General features: G+C 40.7%; 1 protein-coding gene across 4 annotated transcripts in view; it reads right to left on the bottom strand.

Annotated features, from left to right (window-relative positions):
• Positions 1 to 15,211, bottom strand: part of LOC137277430 (ankyrin repeat and death domain-containing protein 1A-like) — a 45,520-nt gene that overhangs the window by 14,485 nt on the left and 15,824 nt on the right. For 2 of the 4 annotated variants that reach the window (XM_067809155.1, XM_067809157.1), the window contains exons 2-5: positions 10,460 to 10,532; positions 1,764 to 1,787; positions 549 to 652; positions 85 to 183 (exon numbers count right to left, since the gene is read on the bottom strand). In XM_067809155.1, coding sequence (XP_067665256.1) covers positions 85 to 183; positions 549 to 652; positions 1,764 to 1,787; positions 10,460 to 10,532 — 300 coding nt within the window. The remainder of the gene's footprint in view (positions 1 to 84; positions 184 to 548; positions 653 to 1,763; positions 1,788 to 10,459; positions 10,533 to 15,211) is intronic. The other 2 variants (XM_067809158.1, XM_067809156.1) reach the window with 1 other exon arrangement.

Raw genomic sequence — 15,211 nt, 5'->3', positions numbered from 1 at the left:
TAATACTATGCTATGCACCGAGACCATGGATTCGCTTTACCGATTATAATACCCATACCACTGTTACTACATATACTACCATACCTTGTCTTTACTCTCCAGGTCGGCCCCGCCCTCTATAATTGCTTCGGCAGATTCAACATTACCGTTGGCCGCTGCCCAGTGGAGAGGAGTCCGGTCCAACTGAAATATGGCGTAGTTCTGACTTATCATGAAGGTCAGATTCTGTTCTGTATAAAATACGGTGTAGTCATTAATGATGAATGCAAATATTCCAAGATGTGACTGATGGCCATACTGTAGGTCCTACATCACACAGTATTGTACAGACAGGACTGCGTTATTCGGAAATGACATTCTGTGTCATTTGGTCCTAAAGAGTGCCTCTTAAACATGTAGTGTATTTTACAGATCATTATTCACTCTATCAAGGCATCAGGATTTGGTCTTTGCCAGTCCCAGCTGTCCACCCCAAGAGTTACTCCATGTTGTATCCCTGTAATCTTAACAGCCAGACACAAAGAAGTCGATGTAGTTAAGAGACATACGTTGTTCCTGCAGTTCAGGTCCACCTTTTCCTTGGTGAGTTTCCGGATGATCTCGACCTCGTTGTCCCTCGCCGCCTGATGGAGTCGATGTTCCCGCTTCGACACTGCAACACAACGTGATCGACGGCGATTATGTTTCCAACCCCACTAAATGTGGTACAAACAGCCCAAACATACACACTGTTGGTGAGAAGAGACCTCGCATTCACATGCCTAGAACAACAAGTGCCGCTGTGAAACACCTTACAGCATTATGACATCCTTACCAGCTGATGGGACACGTCAGTGTAAGATATATGTCTTCGGGTTAGGTTCTATTTAACGCTATTTGACCAATATTACACCCATCAGCTTGTTGTGGGAGAGATACCGGAAGTGGTGAGCCCTGCTGCAGTAGACCCACGGAAGTGGCCAGATGGTCACTGGATCCTCTCATACCGTCACCTCCCTACCAGTCATACTTGAAGTCTACGTTTAAACATAACAAGTCTGTATTTCTAAATCACAACAAAACAATATTCCTTGGGAAAGAACTGGCCAATAAATCTAAATGGAAAACGCAACAAAATATCTTTAATCATACAACATCAGAAAATTTCAAAATACATGGAGCAGTAAAAAACATCACATTCAATAAAGCATACTAACCGATACCTATGTTCTCTGTTTATATAACATGGAAATAAAATATAGATATTCTTATTCTAATGAGATTGTAAATACGAAAAGTTAAACATAAGTTTCACATTTGAAAATGCCAAATGACACACATAATTATTTTAAAACAGACATAACTCTGTGCAAATTGTGCATAAAATCGAAATCTTTCAGAAGCACGTACGTCGACGTGGACATTCGAGAGAAAATACGTAGGCAAACATCACATGAATCTGATCTTTCCGGAATAAATGTTCACAAAGAAAAATAAAGAAACTAAAAATTCATTAACATATATAAGAATATATAAGAGTAGCACTACATTCAAGAACATTATGAAGATTAAAACGGAGATACGCAGGAAGTATACACCTCCATGGAGAGAACAGTGGTGCTCTGAGGGGGAATACCCAAATTATGAGCCCTTCAGAGCACCATGCAGTAGAAAGTTGTGCTATACTCAACATTACAGTTAAAAGCTGAAACTGACACCGTGTACAAAGGAGAGATTTGAGAGAGAAACCGTCAAAATGCAGTCACTCCATGCGTTATGCTTACTGATATCAAAATCGCCGCTCCGCACTGAAACACAAGCGAAATTATGCTTGACAGATGAAAGAGGCTCCTTGCCCGTAGAGTGGGCTACAGCTCAGTAGAGAGTAAGTTACAGTCAATAACATACGTCCAGGCGGTACATTCTTGCACGGTTCACAGTTACGAGATTTACAACATTCAAGATAGATTCTGAATCGCGGATGTTTATTGGTAACAGGCAAAAGCTTTCAGAGTTCTACCGATAGGAACCATCACATGCAATAGGTAGCTATCAATATATACATATAATGTATCAGTGGTTTTGTTGGAGGTGGCCAGTTTAATACAGACCGACGTTTGTTTGACGTACAGTGTCGGACTATCATGTGGAGATACATCGATGCCAGGCGATACCTTGTCTCTCTTATCTGTGCGTAAAATACAGTGAGTGATGACATTTATATCAATAGGTCAATGAAGAGGAAATATGTATGTAAAATGTCCTACCCTTTCACAATTTGACCGAAAGGGGAATCTTGCCCGAAGGCTCACAGTTATATTCATGACATGCAACTAAACAATCTATTTTTGACCACACAGGTCAGAGCATGGACAAGACACACCGGCGTTTACTGATTGTGTGGAGACACATGAGCCATGGCCGCCACAAAGGTCTGATCATATTCCGCTAATGTGCGATTATCATAGGCTAACTTGCTTTCTATACAATACACATATCTACTCATTTACATCTAGCCATATTTCAGGAAAATACTGTCCTCTACCACTCACATCCGGTAAATTCCACTAACTTCCGGTCATATACCATATACATCCGGTTCTATACACTGTCAGGTCATTCCGGGTTGAAATTGCCCAGTCCCCGTGGCTTATCCAAATCCCAGTATACGTACCACTCACTTGGAGACAATGAGAACTCCATACAGAGTTAGTAAATTGTAGATGAGCTAAGGTTCCTTACAATGAAACCAGTTAGGCTCTGTCAGACCTCTAAATGTTTGATGTAGGAGATTTATCTCCTTATTTGTCACTCAGAACATACTTATGGAACATTACATTAGACGAAATTAGAGATTTGGTTGGATAGACTTCTAAGATGACATGAGAGCAACCCAGTGTCTCTATTCTCATTTCACGTTTTTATTTATTCTTTATATTTTATTCCTCTATTACATGGATAATGTCTGTATTTAATAGTTTCATTACACACTACCGTTTAATAGTTTCATTACACTACGATATATAACATCACAACCGATATATAATATATAAGCCTGATGTCATACATGATAACGGTTTTTACAGTCGGTGTATATTTCAAACGCAGTTGCAGCTGGGATGAGATCAATTTTATCATGAGGCTTCAAGATAACATTCAAGATAACATTTGCCAGGCAATTTTGTTTTAGAAATACTTCGTTCACATAAGTTATAAATAGTATGATAACTTCACAATCACTGGTTGCTGATGCCGAGCACGACATACTGGTACAGTTCATGATGTCGTTGTAACGACGAGGAAGATTTGTTCTGGTGCCTAGTACAATGTTGGCTGTTAAGCATCAGATTGAATATGGTGACATTCTAACGCAGGCAGCTGTGCAAGTCGAACAAGGTAATCTACACATTACGAAACGTTAACACCGAGATCGCGCTTCCATGAATATAGATTAACAGTGAATAGGAACAAGTCTTGGTATAACCTCAGGTTCCATCGAACAATGAACGGTTTGAGGGCACGGTTTGAGGGCACAATTTGAGAGAGTCTTGACCTTCGAGGTACTTCAAGAAATGAACAACTGAAAGGTTAAAAACTCTATTAGTAGGACACAGTGAAATCTGCTATTGTTTCATTGATATGAGTCTGAGTTTTTGTTGCGTATTCTGGAGCCCAAACCCAGCGTGAGCTAAACATACTTAATCAATAAGGCATGCTAACACAACTCGGCCAAGATACCAAACTAGAGCTACTAACCCATTTCGACTTATTTTTTTAAATAGAACTCGACCTTCTTACCAAACTTCTGCCTCTTACCAAACTTGACGTATACATTCAACATGTCTACCTTCCAAACTTGAGCTACTTTCAAAACGTGGACATCTTGCCCAAATTGGACTTCTTATTCATTGGGCTATTTTCGATCAGCGACCTACTCACCAAACATGACCTTCTTGTTAAACTTGGTCTCATAATTCAGCATGTCTACTTACACAGCTCGGACTTCTAACTAACTTGAACTTCTTACCAACTTGGAATACTTTTTCAGACTCGGACTTCTTACCATAATTATACGCACCTGCCTGCTATGTTTTCCTGTTCGGGTTGTCCTATCTGACACCCATTGGTCGCTAACAGATATATTTACACCGTCCTAACACGGCAGATCACTTCACGAGTTCGCTACCTGAACCGACGTGGCGTTGTCGGGATTACCATAGATATCGCCTTATTTAAGGCTTCCTGCCCTCACCCAGGACCTCCTTCAACCTCGATATAATTCTCACTTCATAACCAGCTCCATCCTTCAACCCAAACCCCACCCCACAGAAACATATCTGGGCGAATTACACATTGAAAACTACAATTGTTGTTGAGGTTACTATTGTGAGAAGTGTGTGGTTAATTTCCCTCGAGACGTCCATTTTCTCAATAATGAGAGTCACGGTATCAACTCGTCAGGTGTAAGGTGTACATCTGTACATCTGCAGCTTGGTGTCACGACCTTAAACCACACAACATTTGCAGCCTGGTGTCTCGACCTGATACAACACATCACTTGTAGCTTGGTGTATCAACCTGATACAACACAGCATTTGGAGCCTGGTGTCACGACCTTAAACCACACAACATTTGCAGCCTGGTGTCTCGACTTGATACAACACAGCACTTGCAGCCTGGTGTCTCGACCTGATACAGCACATCACTTGTAGCTTGGTGTATCAACCTGATACAACACAGCATTTGGAGCCTGGTGTCTCGACCTGATACAACACAGCACTTGCAGTCTGGTGTCTCGACCTGATACAACACAGCACTTGCAGCCTGGTGTCTCGACCTGATACAACACATCACTTGTAGCTTGGTGTATCAACCTGATACAACACAGCATTTGGAGCCTGGTGTCTCGACCTGATACAACACAGCACTTGCAGTCTGGTGTCTCGACCTGATACAACACAGCACTTGCAGCCTGGTGTCTCGACCTGATACAACACATCACTTGTAGCTTGGTGTATCAACCTGATACAACACAGCATTTGGAGCCTGGTGTCTCGACCTGATACAACACAGCACTTGCAGTCTGGTGTCTCGACCTGATACAACACAGCACTTGCAGCCTGGTGTCTCGACCTGATACAACACATCACTTGTAGCTTGGTGTATCAACCTGATACAACACAGCATTTGGAGCCTGGTGTCTCGACCTGACACAGCACTGCACCTACAGCCTGGTGTCGAGACCTGACTCAAAACAGCGCTTACAGAGCTGACCTCGCACCTGTTTTTCTGAAGGCGTTTGTCTCTGACTGAAGAGTGGTAAACATGTCGCCCAGGGAAAACATAAGGATATTAATTATCTGAGATACCTGAGGACCGGAGAAATACTAAGAATGTGTTGTGGAGAGGTGATAAAGTGATTTCACCGACTTGAACATATGGTTAGTTATACATGATTTCTCTATAATCCTCCACAGCAACTATTAGTATCGTCAGTTGTACAAGGGCAGAATGGCTGGTCAGTGCATTCCTGACTCGGAAGCAACAGATACAACAATAGCATCACTTAATTACGATGGCATAATGATTGAAAACATAGATGTATATTATATCTGACAGTCACGCAACCAGATGCGTCAAATAATATGAGCTAATATTATAAACATAGCTAAGAAGCCGCTTATGGTCTGTGGTCTGGCTTTCGTCAACATGAATCCACGTTTTTCTCACTCTATACGTTTTGCTATCACAGTGGTTAAGTAGCCATGTAGTGCCCCCTGTGGTAGACTCGAGTCCTATTCTCCACCTGGGATACTTTAGGATATTGCTACAATAAAACTAAACCAGCTTCTGGCTTTTATCACCGAGGTATCAAATGTGTAACGCCGTTCAAACCGCGTGTACGTCTCACTCCGCTCCCAGCATCGTTGTCGTATACACACAGCACCACGTCACTACATCAGCCGAGTTACTCAACAAAACAACCGTCCCAAGAGACAACGGGTTACTTCAAGGACTAGCTGTGGATGAATGGCGAGAGCTGCATCGTGGTCGCCCAGCGTGTTATATGTGTTTAACAAGGACGCTCATATAACGTAATAGTGAGATGCACAATGCCATCCAGGTACATAATTCATACATATATGTACGCTATCTTTTTACATCGGAATTTCAAGTATCTCTGAAAGGGGATAATTGTTTATGGTTTCGCCTTATGTTTGAGCTTTTCATGGGTAGTCACCCAGCTTCTGCATCGGACATTAATGTTGAAATACTTTGCACAATCTGCCCGATTTCATCACTTCAAAGACAGTTGTTACCATTCTTCATAAAGATTGAAGCAATAATTAACACAAATGACAGGGTTGTTACGTTTCAAAATGTCAAGAATTCTAAATGTTTTAGTTCGCTGCTCTGAACTTATACGATTAAAGGTCACATGCAACGTAGAACACGTGTCGGAATCTGATATCTTCCGGTATACCTTTTGTACTTACAGAGACAAATGATCAAAAATGGCAGTTCACCCTATAACGTATAAAAAGGCAATGAAAAAAAAGCCAGCGAAGTCGGAATTCAAACGATTCGCTAATTTTCACCAAGGGCTGGGGGGAAAAGTGGTTTCAACAGCTATGCTACGCTGCGCTCATAACGCTTATACAGTGAATAGGTTTGCGGAGTTTGAAACAGTATGCCTGCCCATAGTATGAGTTCGTGAGCAATAGTATAATCTTGGTTGTGTACACAAACAAGTAAATAATCTACTCGTTACATAACAAACAACAAACCGTGTTGATTGTAATAATGTTTCGAGAGTGTATTTCCTGTACATTGTATTACTGATTAAGTAAAAATTATTATTGGGCCACAATGTTTAGAGTTTTGAGTGATGGTTATTATGGATCACATTTTGTATCATAAATGTTCAGAGATTTTCGTACTTTGGCAGCTGGTTTTAAGGTAGCGCTTTAGAGTTACCTCCTTTTGAGTATATGTGCGTAATTTCGGGAGACTAATAGAGAACACTACGTTAATGGCGTAGAGTATTGTGCCAGAATGTTCAGGAATCAGTGACTTTGCATATGAAGGCTGGTTGCCGTGTTGATGACGGGACACACACAATATCTGGTGTATTCACACCTATATGTCTGCCTGTCTGCTAATGGCAATATGCAATGCATAACTTCAATCATTGACCATATTCAATTTGAACTTAACATCTATTGGGCGTATACGCCTTAAACAAAGGGTATCGGCAAATGAACTAGTGGCTAATGAAAAAGACTCGTTACACATGAGTGCACACCCACCGGCTCTGACTGGGGTCGGTATCGCGGCTGTTTCGTTTCGAAGGAGGTAAACCCAAGCACAAAATATTGCTATTTTGATTTGCGATTATACGCTCATAATTCTGTTTATTGGGCTTTTTTTCTTAATCAACAATTTATTTTATATATAATGAATAAGAGATAACTCTGCTTTAATTATGTTTGATTTTTTAGGTTGCATTTGACCTTTAAATACAGTCTGACCTTTTAAAGTAACAGCTGTACAAAAATTTATACAACGAGCATGATTCATTTCATGAAAATTCCCACACTATAGGAATTCTTCTTTTTTTCTCTATTCTTTCACAGATTAAATATGTATGCAAACGAAGCAAAGGGGGTTTCAGTGACCGTGGCACAGTTAAGCTGCTAGTATTTGGGTTCATTATCAGCTCAGTTTTCTTAATGTAGATGTTAGTCAGTACATTTGATTTGAATTTGAAGTGCGGACACCTGAAACGAGTTGCCCTGAAGCAAACAAAATTTGGACTGATCACAAATTTGTGTGTGTCTCAAGGTGTATGGAAAGTTTAAAAGAAAGCATGATGTAACTGTTCTGGACGAAACTAGGTTTCGAACTGGGAATCAGATAATCACGCTTTAAAAAGAACAATTGACATCCGAGATCGGAGTATCTTGCGTAAATTGTATTCGTCCAAGTGCACTGTCTTATCTCCAATATTTGTGTATATACACATGCACAAAGGTACCGCAACACCTGGGATTCAATACATCAATATGTCACTAATAACCACAGCAATGGAACTTATCCAAACCTCTATTTTGACTTGCTCTGTGGGACCACTGATGACAACAAATCAAATCAGCATTAATAACAGAGCACAGTGTGAATATCTTTGGTAACTGAAATAACGCCAACTGAGATAACGGTCCTGACACCTCTGTCTTTCCCCCGATCTGTTCGACAAACGACGATGTGGAATTCGTTGTTTTCATCTCCCCTCGTGACAAGAACGGATGAGCCGTAATTGGATCGCTCATTTTTTTTCTGGCCCATCGATGACAACCAACATGTCTTTTAATAGCCCTCAAAGACATGCCAGCATCCCGCATATAAATCACTTGCCATCTTTGAGCAGTTGTTAGTTGAGAAGGTCCACATTATTTTCTTATAAGCTATTTTTCCAAATTATTGAGCTGTAAGAACATTTTAACGAAACATTTATTTAAACTGATATTTGCTAATTGGCTACTACACGTACTGCAAGTGATGCCCTCCTCTGATCGTAGCATGTACACATCTAAAATCAAAGTATGGTGCTCCGGAGGATTAAATACCTATACAAGCAATCATAATTATGATATTAATAAACTGTATAAATGGCTATAAATGGACTGAAAATCATAGTCCTTTCGATACTTTTTTCCTTATATTTAATTCACAGCATGTGTCTAATACATAACCTCATGCTTATATGTTTGTATGTAGCTTATGAACTTTGTGTTTGTGCCGTAGTTTATGGTCATGACTTATAGTCTGAAATGTAAGGCTTAGCTCATTGCTTATGTCCTTAAAATAACTAGGTGTATATACCTTAGATCTTATCTTACATCTCATGCTTAACAGAGTGTTTATAGCTTAGTTCTTGCCTTACATCTCATGCTTAACCGGGTGTTTATAACTTAGTTCGTATCTTATATCTCATGCTTAACCGGGTGTTTATAGTTTAGTTCTTATCTTACATCTCATGCTTAACTGGGTGATTATATCTTAGTTCTTGCCTTACATCTCATGCTTAACCGAGTGTTTATATATTAGGTCTTATCTTATATCTCATGCTTAACCAGGTGTTTATAGCTTAGTTCTTATCTTACATCTCATGCTTAACAGAGTGTTTATAGCTTAGTTCTTGCCTTACATCTCATGCTTAACCGGGTGTTTATAACTTAGTTCGTATCTTATATCTCATGCTTAACCGGGTGTTTATAGCTTAGTTCTTGCCTTACATCTCATGCTTAACCGAGTGTTTATATATTAGGTCTTATCTTATATCTCATGCTTAACCAGGTGTTTATAGCTTAGTTCTTATCTTACATCTCATGCTTAACAGAGTGTTTATAGCTTAGTTCTTGCCTTACATCTCATGCTTAACCGGGTGTTTATAACTTAGTTCGTATCTTATATCTCATGCTTAACCGGGTGTTTATAGCTTAGTTCTTGCCTTACATCTCATGCTTAACCGAGTGTTTATATATTAGGTCTTATCTTATATCTCATGCTTAACCGGGTGTTTATAGCTTAGTTCTTATCTTACATCTCATGCTTAACTGGGTGTTTATATCTTAGTTCTTGCCTTAAATCTCATGCTTAACCGAGTGTTTATATCTTAGTTCTAATCTTACATGCCATTCTTAACCGGGTGTGTATACCAGAATTCATAGCTAATTATTGGCTCTTTATAGCATCTCAGCTTGGTTGGTCAAGTCCAGGCATCCTAATGTTTAACTGGCCTTACGCCTGTAACTATCCACGTGAGTACATGGGACATACCACCCTTAGTTCTGACTATGTAATTGCTATACTACATGGATATATGACGTTTAGATCGCACATGAGAAGTTTATGGTGTATTTAACCGCTTTCCTAGTCTTACATAAGCAATTATAGACTTGTTCAAAATGGGACTCCTGTTGGTGTGGTATAGGATTCTTGAGTTTGATCTGACGTATCATGTGTACGGCGCCATCAGCTCAGACACGCTGCTGGGGTTCGCCCTTCCAATGTCTGCCCTTTTTAACTGCTCCACACAGGATGGACCTACCCGTGACTATAATGGATAATCTGGTGATACTATCTGTTAACAATCATCTTACGTTACACATAGTAGAGGCACAGCGAATGTCACGGCGATCCGCTGCATTGCTTTACAGTAACTCCACATGCACAAACACGGGAAAGAGGAATGAATCGATAACTGGAGCACAAGATGAGCACTGACCCATCCTGTCTATTATTATACACAGTTATGAAAGGCAACATGCACTGCATCAACGACCTCGACGTCAGCACTACGAGATCACACCCCAGCATGCGGGTGGATAAGATGCCTGGACAGACGGATGATTGGACAAATGCCAGGGCGGGCGGACTTGACAAAGCGAGCCCTGATAGGAAGGATGTTAATACGTACTGTCAGTCGGCTGTAGGATGGTTGTGATCTCACAGGCGAACTCATTCTCTTTCTTCTTCATGTCGTCCGCCGTCTGTAAAGATACACACAGTTGTTAACATTGGATGTTATTCCCGCGCTTCAAGCAGAGCAGATGGTAGCGACTGGTTGCGATTTAGATCGATACACGCGCCACCATCGCCTCATGATATTACATTCAACAGTGAACGATTCACAAGGTCAGGGGCAGTGGGAAATTTAGACTGTACCGCAGTATCGACCTTCACATGTCACAGTTCATGTCACGGTTCATGGTATGCTACGGCTCTGGGGAAATTCTACCCGATGCTCTCGTGGCTGGTGATAATACCCCAGGGAAAGTGATGAAGTCAGCCATGGTGAATAATGAATGACTACTGACAACCCCGAGCATGTACACCTAGCTGGAACGCCACCTGGAATGCATCTCAGGGCTCAGGACATCTCAATGACCTGTATACAATACCCAGGTCAGCATGTGTCAAAGATAATGTAGCCTTTGTCAATGGGAACCTTTCTGGTCACCACTGGGTCTTCCATTCCTTCCATAACCTTCCCATCGTTAATTGTTTATTCCCAGAGAGAGTCGGTTTACCTTTTAAGTAAAACAGTTAATCATTAACTTAAAACGGTTAAATGTAGATGTCTGAATGAATAACAGTGGTCTGAAGGTCTCTTCAGTCAAGAAACGTCGTATTTTAGTATATCGCCAACGTCTCCAGTAAACAGTAGAGAATCAAATACCATATATTTTCTTTCATCCTTTTATGAGTTGTCGGAAACATTGCGTGAAGACAGTAGACATACACGGTATGTCAGTGAATGAGTTTAGTTTTACGCCGCACTCGGCAATATTTCAGATATATGACGGCGGTCAGTAAATAATCGATTGTGGACCAGAGAATCCAGTTGTCAACAGCATGAGCATCGATCTAGGCAACTGCAATGCGATGACATGAGTTAGTCAGCCAAGCCAGCGAGCCTGACAACCCGATTCCGTTATTCGCCTCTCAGGACAAGCATGGAGATCACTTCTAAAGCTTATCTTCACGGTTGATATGTCACCGCCAGTTTACACACAGAACTATACAGCTGAGGGCGTTTCACCGTCAGTTTACACACAGGACTATACAGTTGAGGGCGTTTCACCGACAATTTACACACAGGACTATACAGCTGAGGGCGTTTCCCCGACAGTTTACACACAGAACTATACAGCTGAGGGCGCTTCACCCACAGTTTACACACAGGACTATACAGCTGAGGGCGTTTCCCAGACAGTTTTCACACAGGACTATACAGTTGAGGGCGTTTCCCAGACAGTTTTCACACAGGACTATACAGTTGAGGGCGGTTTACCGACAGTTTACACACAGGACTATACAGTTGAGGGCGGTTTACCGACAGTTTTCACACAGGACTATACAGTTGAGGGCGTTTCACCGACAGTTTACATACAGGACTATACAGTTGAGGGCGTTTCCCCGACAGTTTACACACAGGACTATACAGCTGAGGGCGTTTCACCGACAGAAGACATACAGAACTACGTATTCAATTCGTTTATTACAGAAGTGTTAGCGACCAGTCCATAACTACAATAGGTCACATTGTGCACGGCAAAACATGGTGTGTACAGTATAAGTTGATATTTTTAACATCTTAAATGCATTGAATGATAGATAAAGCTAGCTATGTTATATACACATTTATAATAAGATAATAACATGATAATAACAAGTTTGAATTTGACTTTACTTTGATTGATGCAATAGGTTTACGGTATATACCAGCTGTATATAGTTGAGGGTGTGTCACCGACAGAAGACATACAATACTGTACATAGTTGAGAGCGAGTTACCTACTGTAGTCACAGTACTGTATATAATTGAGGGGGTGCCACCGACCGAACATACAGTAGTGTAGATATTTGAGGGATGCTGGTATGTCACCGACTGTCGACATACGATACTATGTATAGCTGAGGGCATGTCGCTGACTGTTGCCATACAATACTGTAATTAACTGAGGGTATGTCACCACCACCAGCCATACAATACTGTATATAGCTGAGGGTATGTCACTGACAGTAGACATACAGTACTGTATATATTTGAGGGGGTGTCACCGACATTGCTGAATGTGGTCGAGTTGGACTGAAATGGCATTGACTAATGATACCGGAGTCACCAGGCTGTGTGTTCAGTAATAGTATTGGGAACATCGTAAGTTGGTCACATGGGAGCTGCAGACCTGTATAGAGATTTCATCACTACGGTCAGGTAAGGTATATGGTTCAGGTGCATCATAATGTTTGTTATACCACTCACACTGGACAAAAGTGTCATGTATCCCAGTGTTTTGGCCTGAACTACACGTTTTCAGTAGACTAGGGCTTAGACTCTGAATATATATAATTTTGATAGTAAGAAACAAACCCATTTTAATTGAAAAGGAGATCCAGGAAGACCAGAGATTCAGAAACTAAGGAAATCTAGACTTGTTTCATTTAAGGTTTTAATACTGCAGAGAAGGCTTGGCATTAGGCAAAATAAAGTGGTTCAGGGACTGTGAGACAGACTACATATTCAGATGCGAGGCCGAGTACTCTGGCACTAAACTAAGATTTTATGCACGACTCCTAAAACACACCAACTACATTGTTAATCTGTTCTACAGTAGTCAACGAACTGGTGCGATGTGGACGCGTAACAACCACACTGAGATTAAGGCATTGTCGGAGATGAATACCAATAGCTAATTCTCATGTAGACACGTTTTATGACTGTTGGTTCGCCACACGAGACTTTGGTACGCCACATGAGACGGCAGTGTTTTAAATCCCGTCGTTCAGATTGACTGAACACTTTTGCACCTGTTTCCTTTCTTAACTTGAGTTTTCACAAATTCATGTATTATCTTTTTTCCTTCAAAGTATCCATATGACCAACAATATCTGAATTTCTGGGCTAGTTCTTGTCCCTTCTTCACGTGGATGTCTGCGTTCATATGCTGAACACAACAGCCCTACACCAGGTAGATGCAGTAGTCTTACTTAGTGCACTAATTTTGTAGAGCTGAGTGCACCTTAGTGGACTATAGCTTTACGTGTGATAGACGAAGGTTTCAGATAATGTTACCAGATTTAGTCATTGTGGATGACATAGTACTTCATTCCTGTGTATGCTCTTCATTATTCAGGATATTAGGCATGTGTATGTGTAATTGCTTTCATAATTTATCAAAACACTTTTGCACATTTATAAAAACAAAACATGTATTAAATCCTTTAAATGTATTTGAAGACAGGACAAGGAGTGTTTGGTCGGTTACGGTGTTTTGCACATAATTAAAAGCTGGAAGGATGAAGATGTAGATTCTGTCAGTTCCTAAACTTAGAAATCATATCTTGCAACGTTTAGTATAGATGTGACTAAGGCATAACACGGGTTTAATTCATTTCAAATATCTATGTAATTCATCCATGTGCCATTCATGTATTGACCTCATTTCGAACATACACTTTGAGGTGTCACTTGTTTTATTGTGTTGTAGGAACGGAATGTATTAGTTACAAAAATATGCATGCCTCCATGACTTTTATGTTAATTCTCAGCCAGTTTCTTATCCGGAGTGAAGCAATTTACATCGTGTATAACTGTGCTCTGTAAACCTTCATAACATGACACTCTGTTTCTCGATTTCTTTCTCTAGCTATACATGTTGTGTGGCAGTTCTCTGCAGCTTGGATACCCGTTAAGATGGAGTTAGAACTGATATTTATCAACCCTTGCATGGGGCGACTGACAGGATCGGATAGTCAGGCTCGCTGACTTGGTTGATACACTGCTGAGCACTGGCTTGTCCAGTCCAGACTCGATTAGTTACAGGCCGTCGCACTATACCTTGAGGAATGCGGCTTTAAACAACAAGCATTCTGTTTCTGTCAATAATCGGGACTGGACCAGACAATACAGTGACTGACACCATGGGCAACTTGGATGCGATGACATGTTAATCACCTTCTGGCAATAGTTGTGGGTTTCTGAAGATCAGTTCTTACAGAGATCTTCACGATTTCTATGTAACGAATCTGCTATACGTGTGTGATAAATATAATTTCAATACAAATAAATATTTTGGGTAAAATCTTCAGTTACATATTTAAATGGGTTAAGAATATAAAGAACAATGCACTCTTGAACATTCGTCCATGTACTTGGTTGTGCGAGTTGTTATTTATGGACACGTTCAGGGTTAATGTCAATACAAAGTACACTGAGTCTGAATATCAGAACCATCAAGTTGTCATTACAACTGTGCCTACCACAGTCTTTGGTTAAACACAACGACGATTGGTTTGGGAGCTATCGTATTGTCATTACAACCGGGTCAATCATTAATTCTGACCCTCCACGTGCTGCGAATATCCAGCAGTGGTCCAGGAAGGCCAAATCGGGCGGTCTATGATCGCATACAGCTGCACGTCAATTCCCTCACCCCAAACTCCCCTGCGGAATAGTCTGAGATAGCGTTTCAAGTTTCAAGCCTAACCACACCACATGCCTGAGACTCCTGAGGACGAATCAGCCTCTGGTGCTCACATCATAGTTGTCTAGACGCTATAATTACTGCCTCGTGCGTAAGAATGGCATTATCTTCATGTAATTAGGGCAATCTGTATATCCATATGGCAAATAAAAAATGAGCTAATTTTTTCCATCTTAGTAAGT

Source organism: Haliotis asinina, chromosome 3 (assembly GCF_037392515.1).
Source record: "Haliotis asinina isolate JCU_RB_2024 chromosome 3, JCU_Hal_asi_v2, whole genome shotgun sequence".
In the NCBI taxonomy this organism is placed as follows: domain Eukaryota; kingdom Metazoa; phylum Mollusca; class Gastropoda; order Lepetellida; family Haliotidae; genus Haliotis; species Haliotis asinina.
Note: the sequence above shows the minus strand (reverse complement) of the source record. Positions and strands in the feature narration are given on the sequence as shown.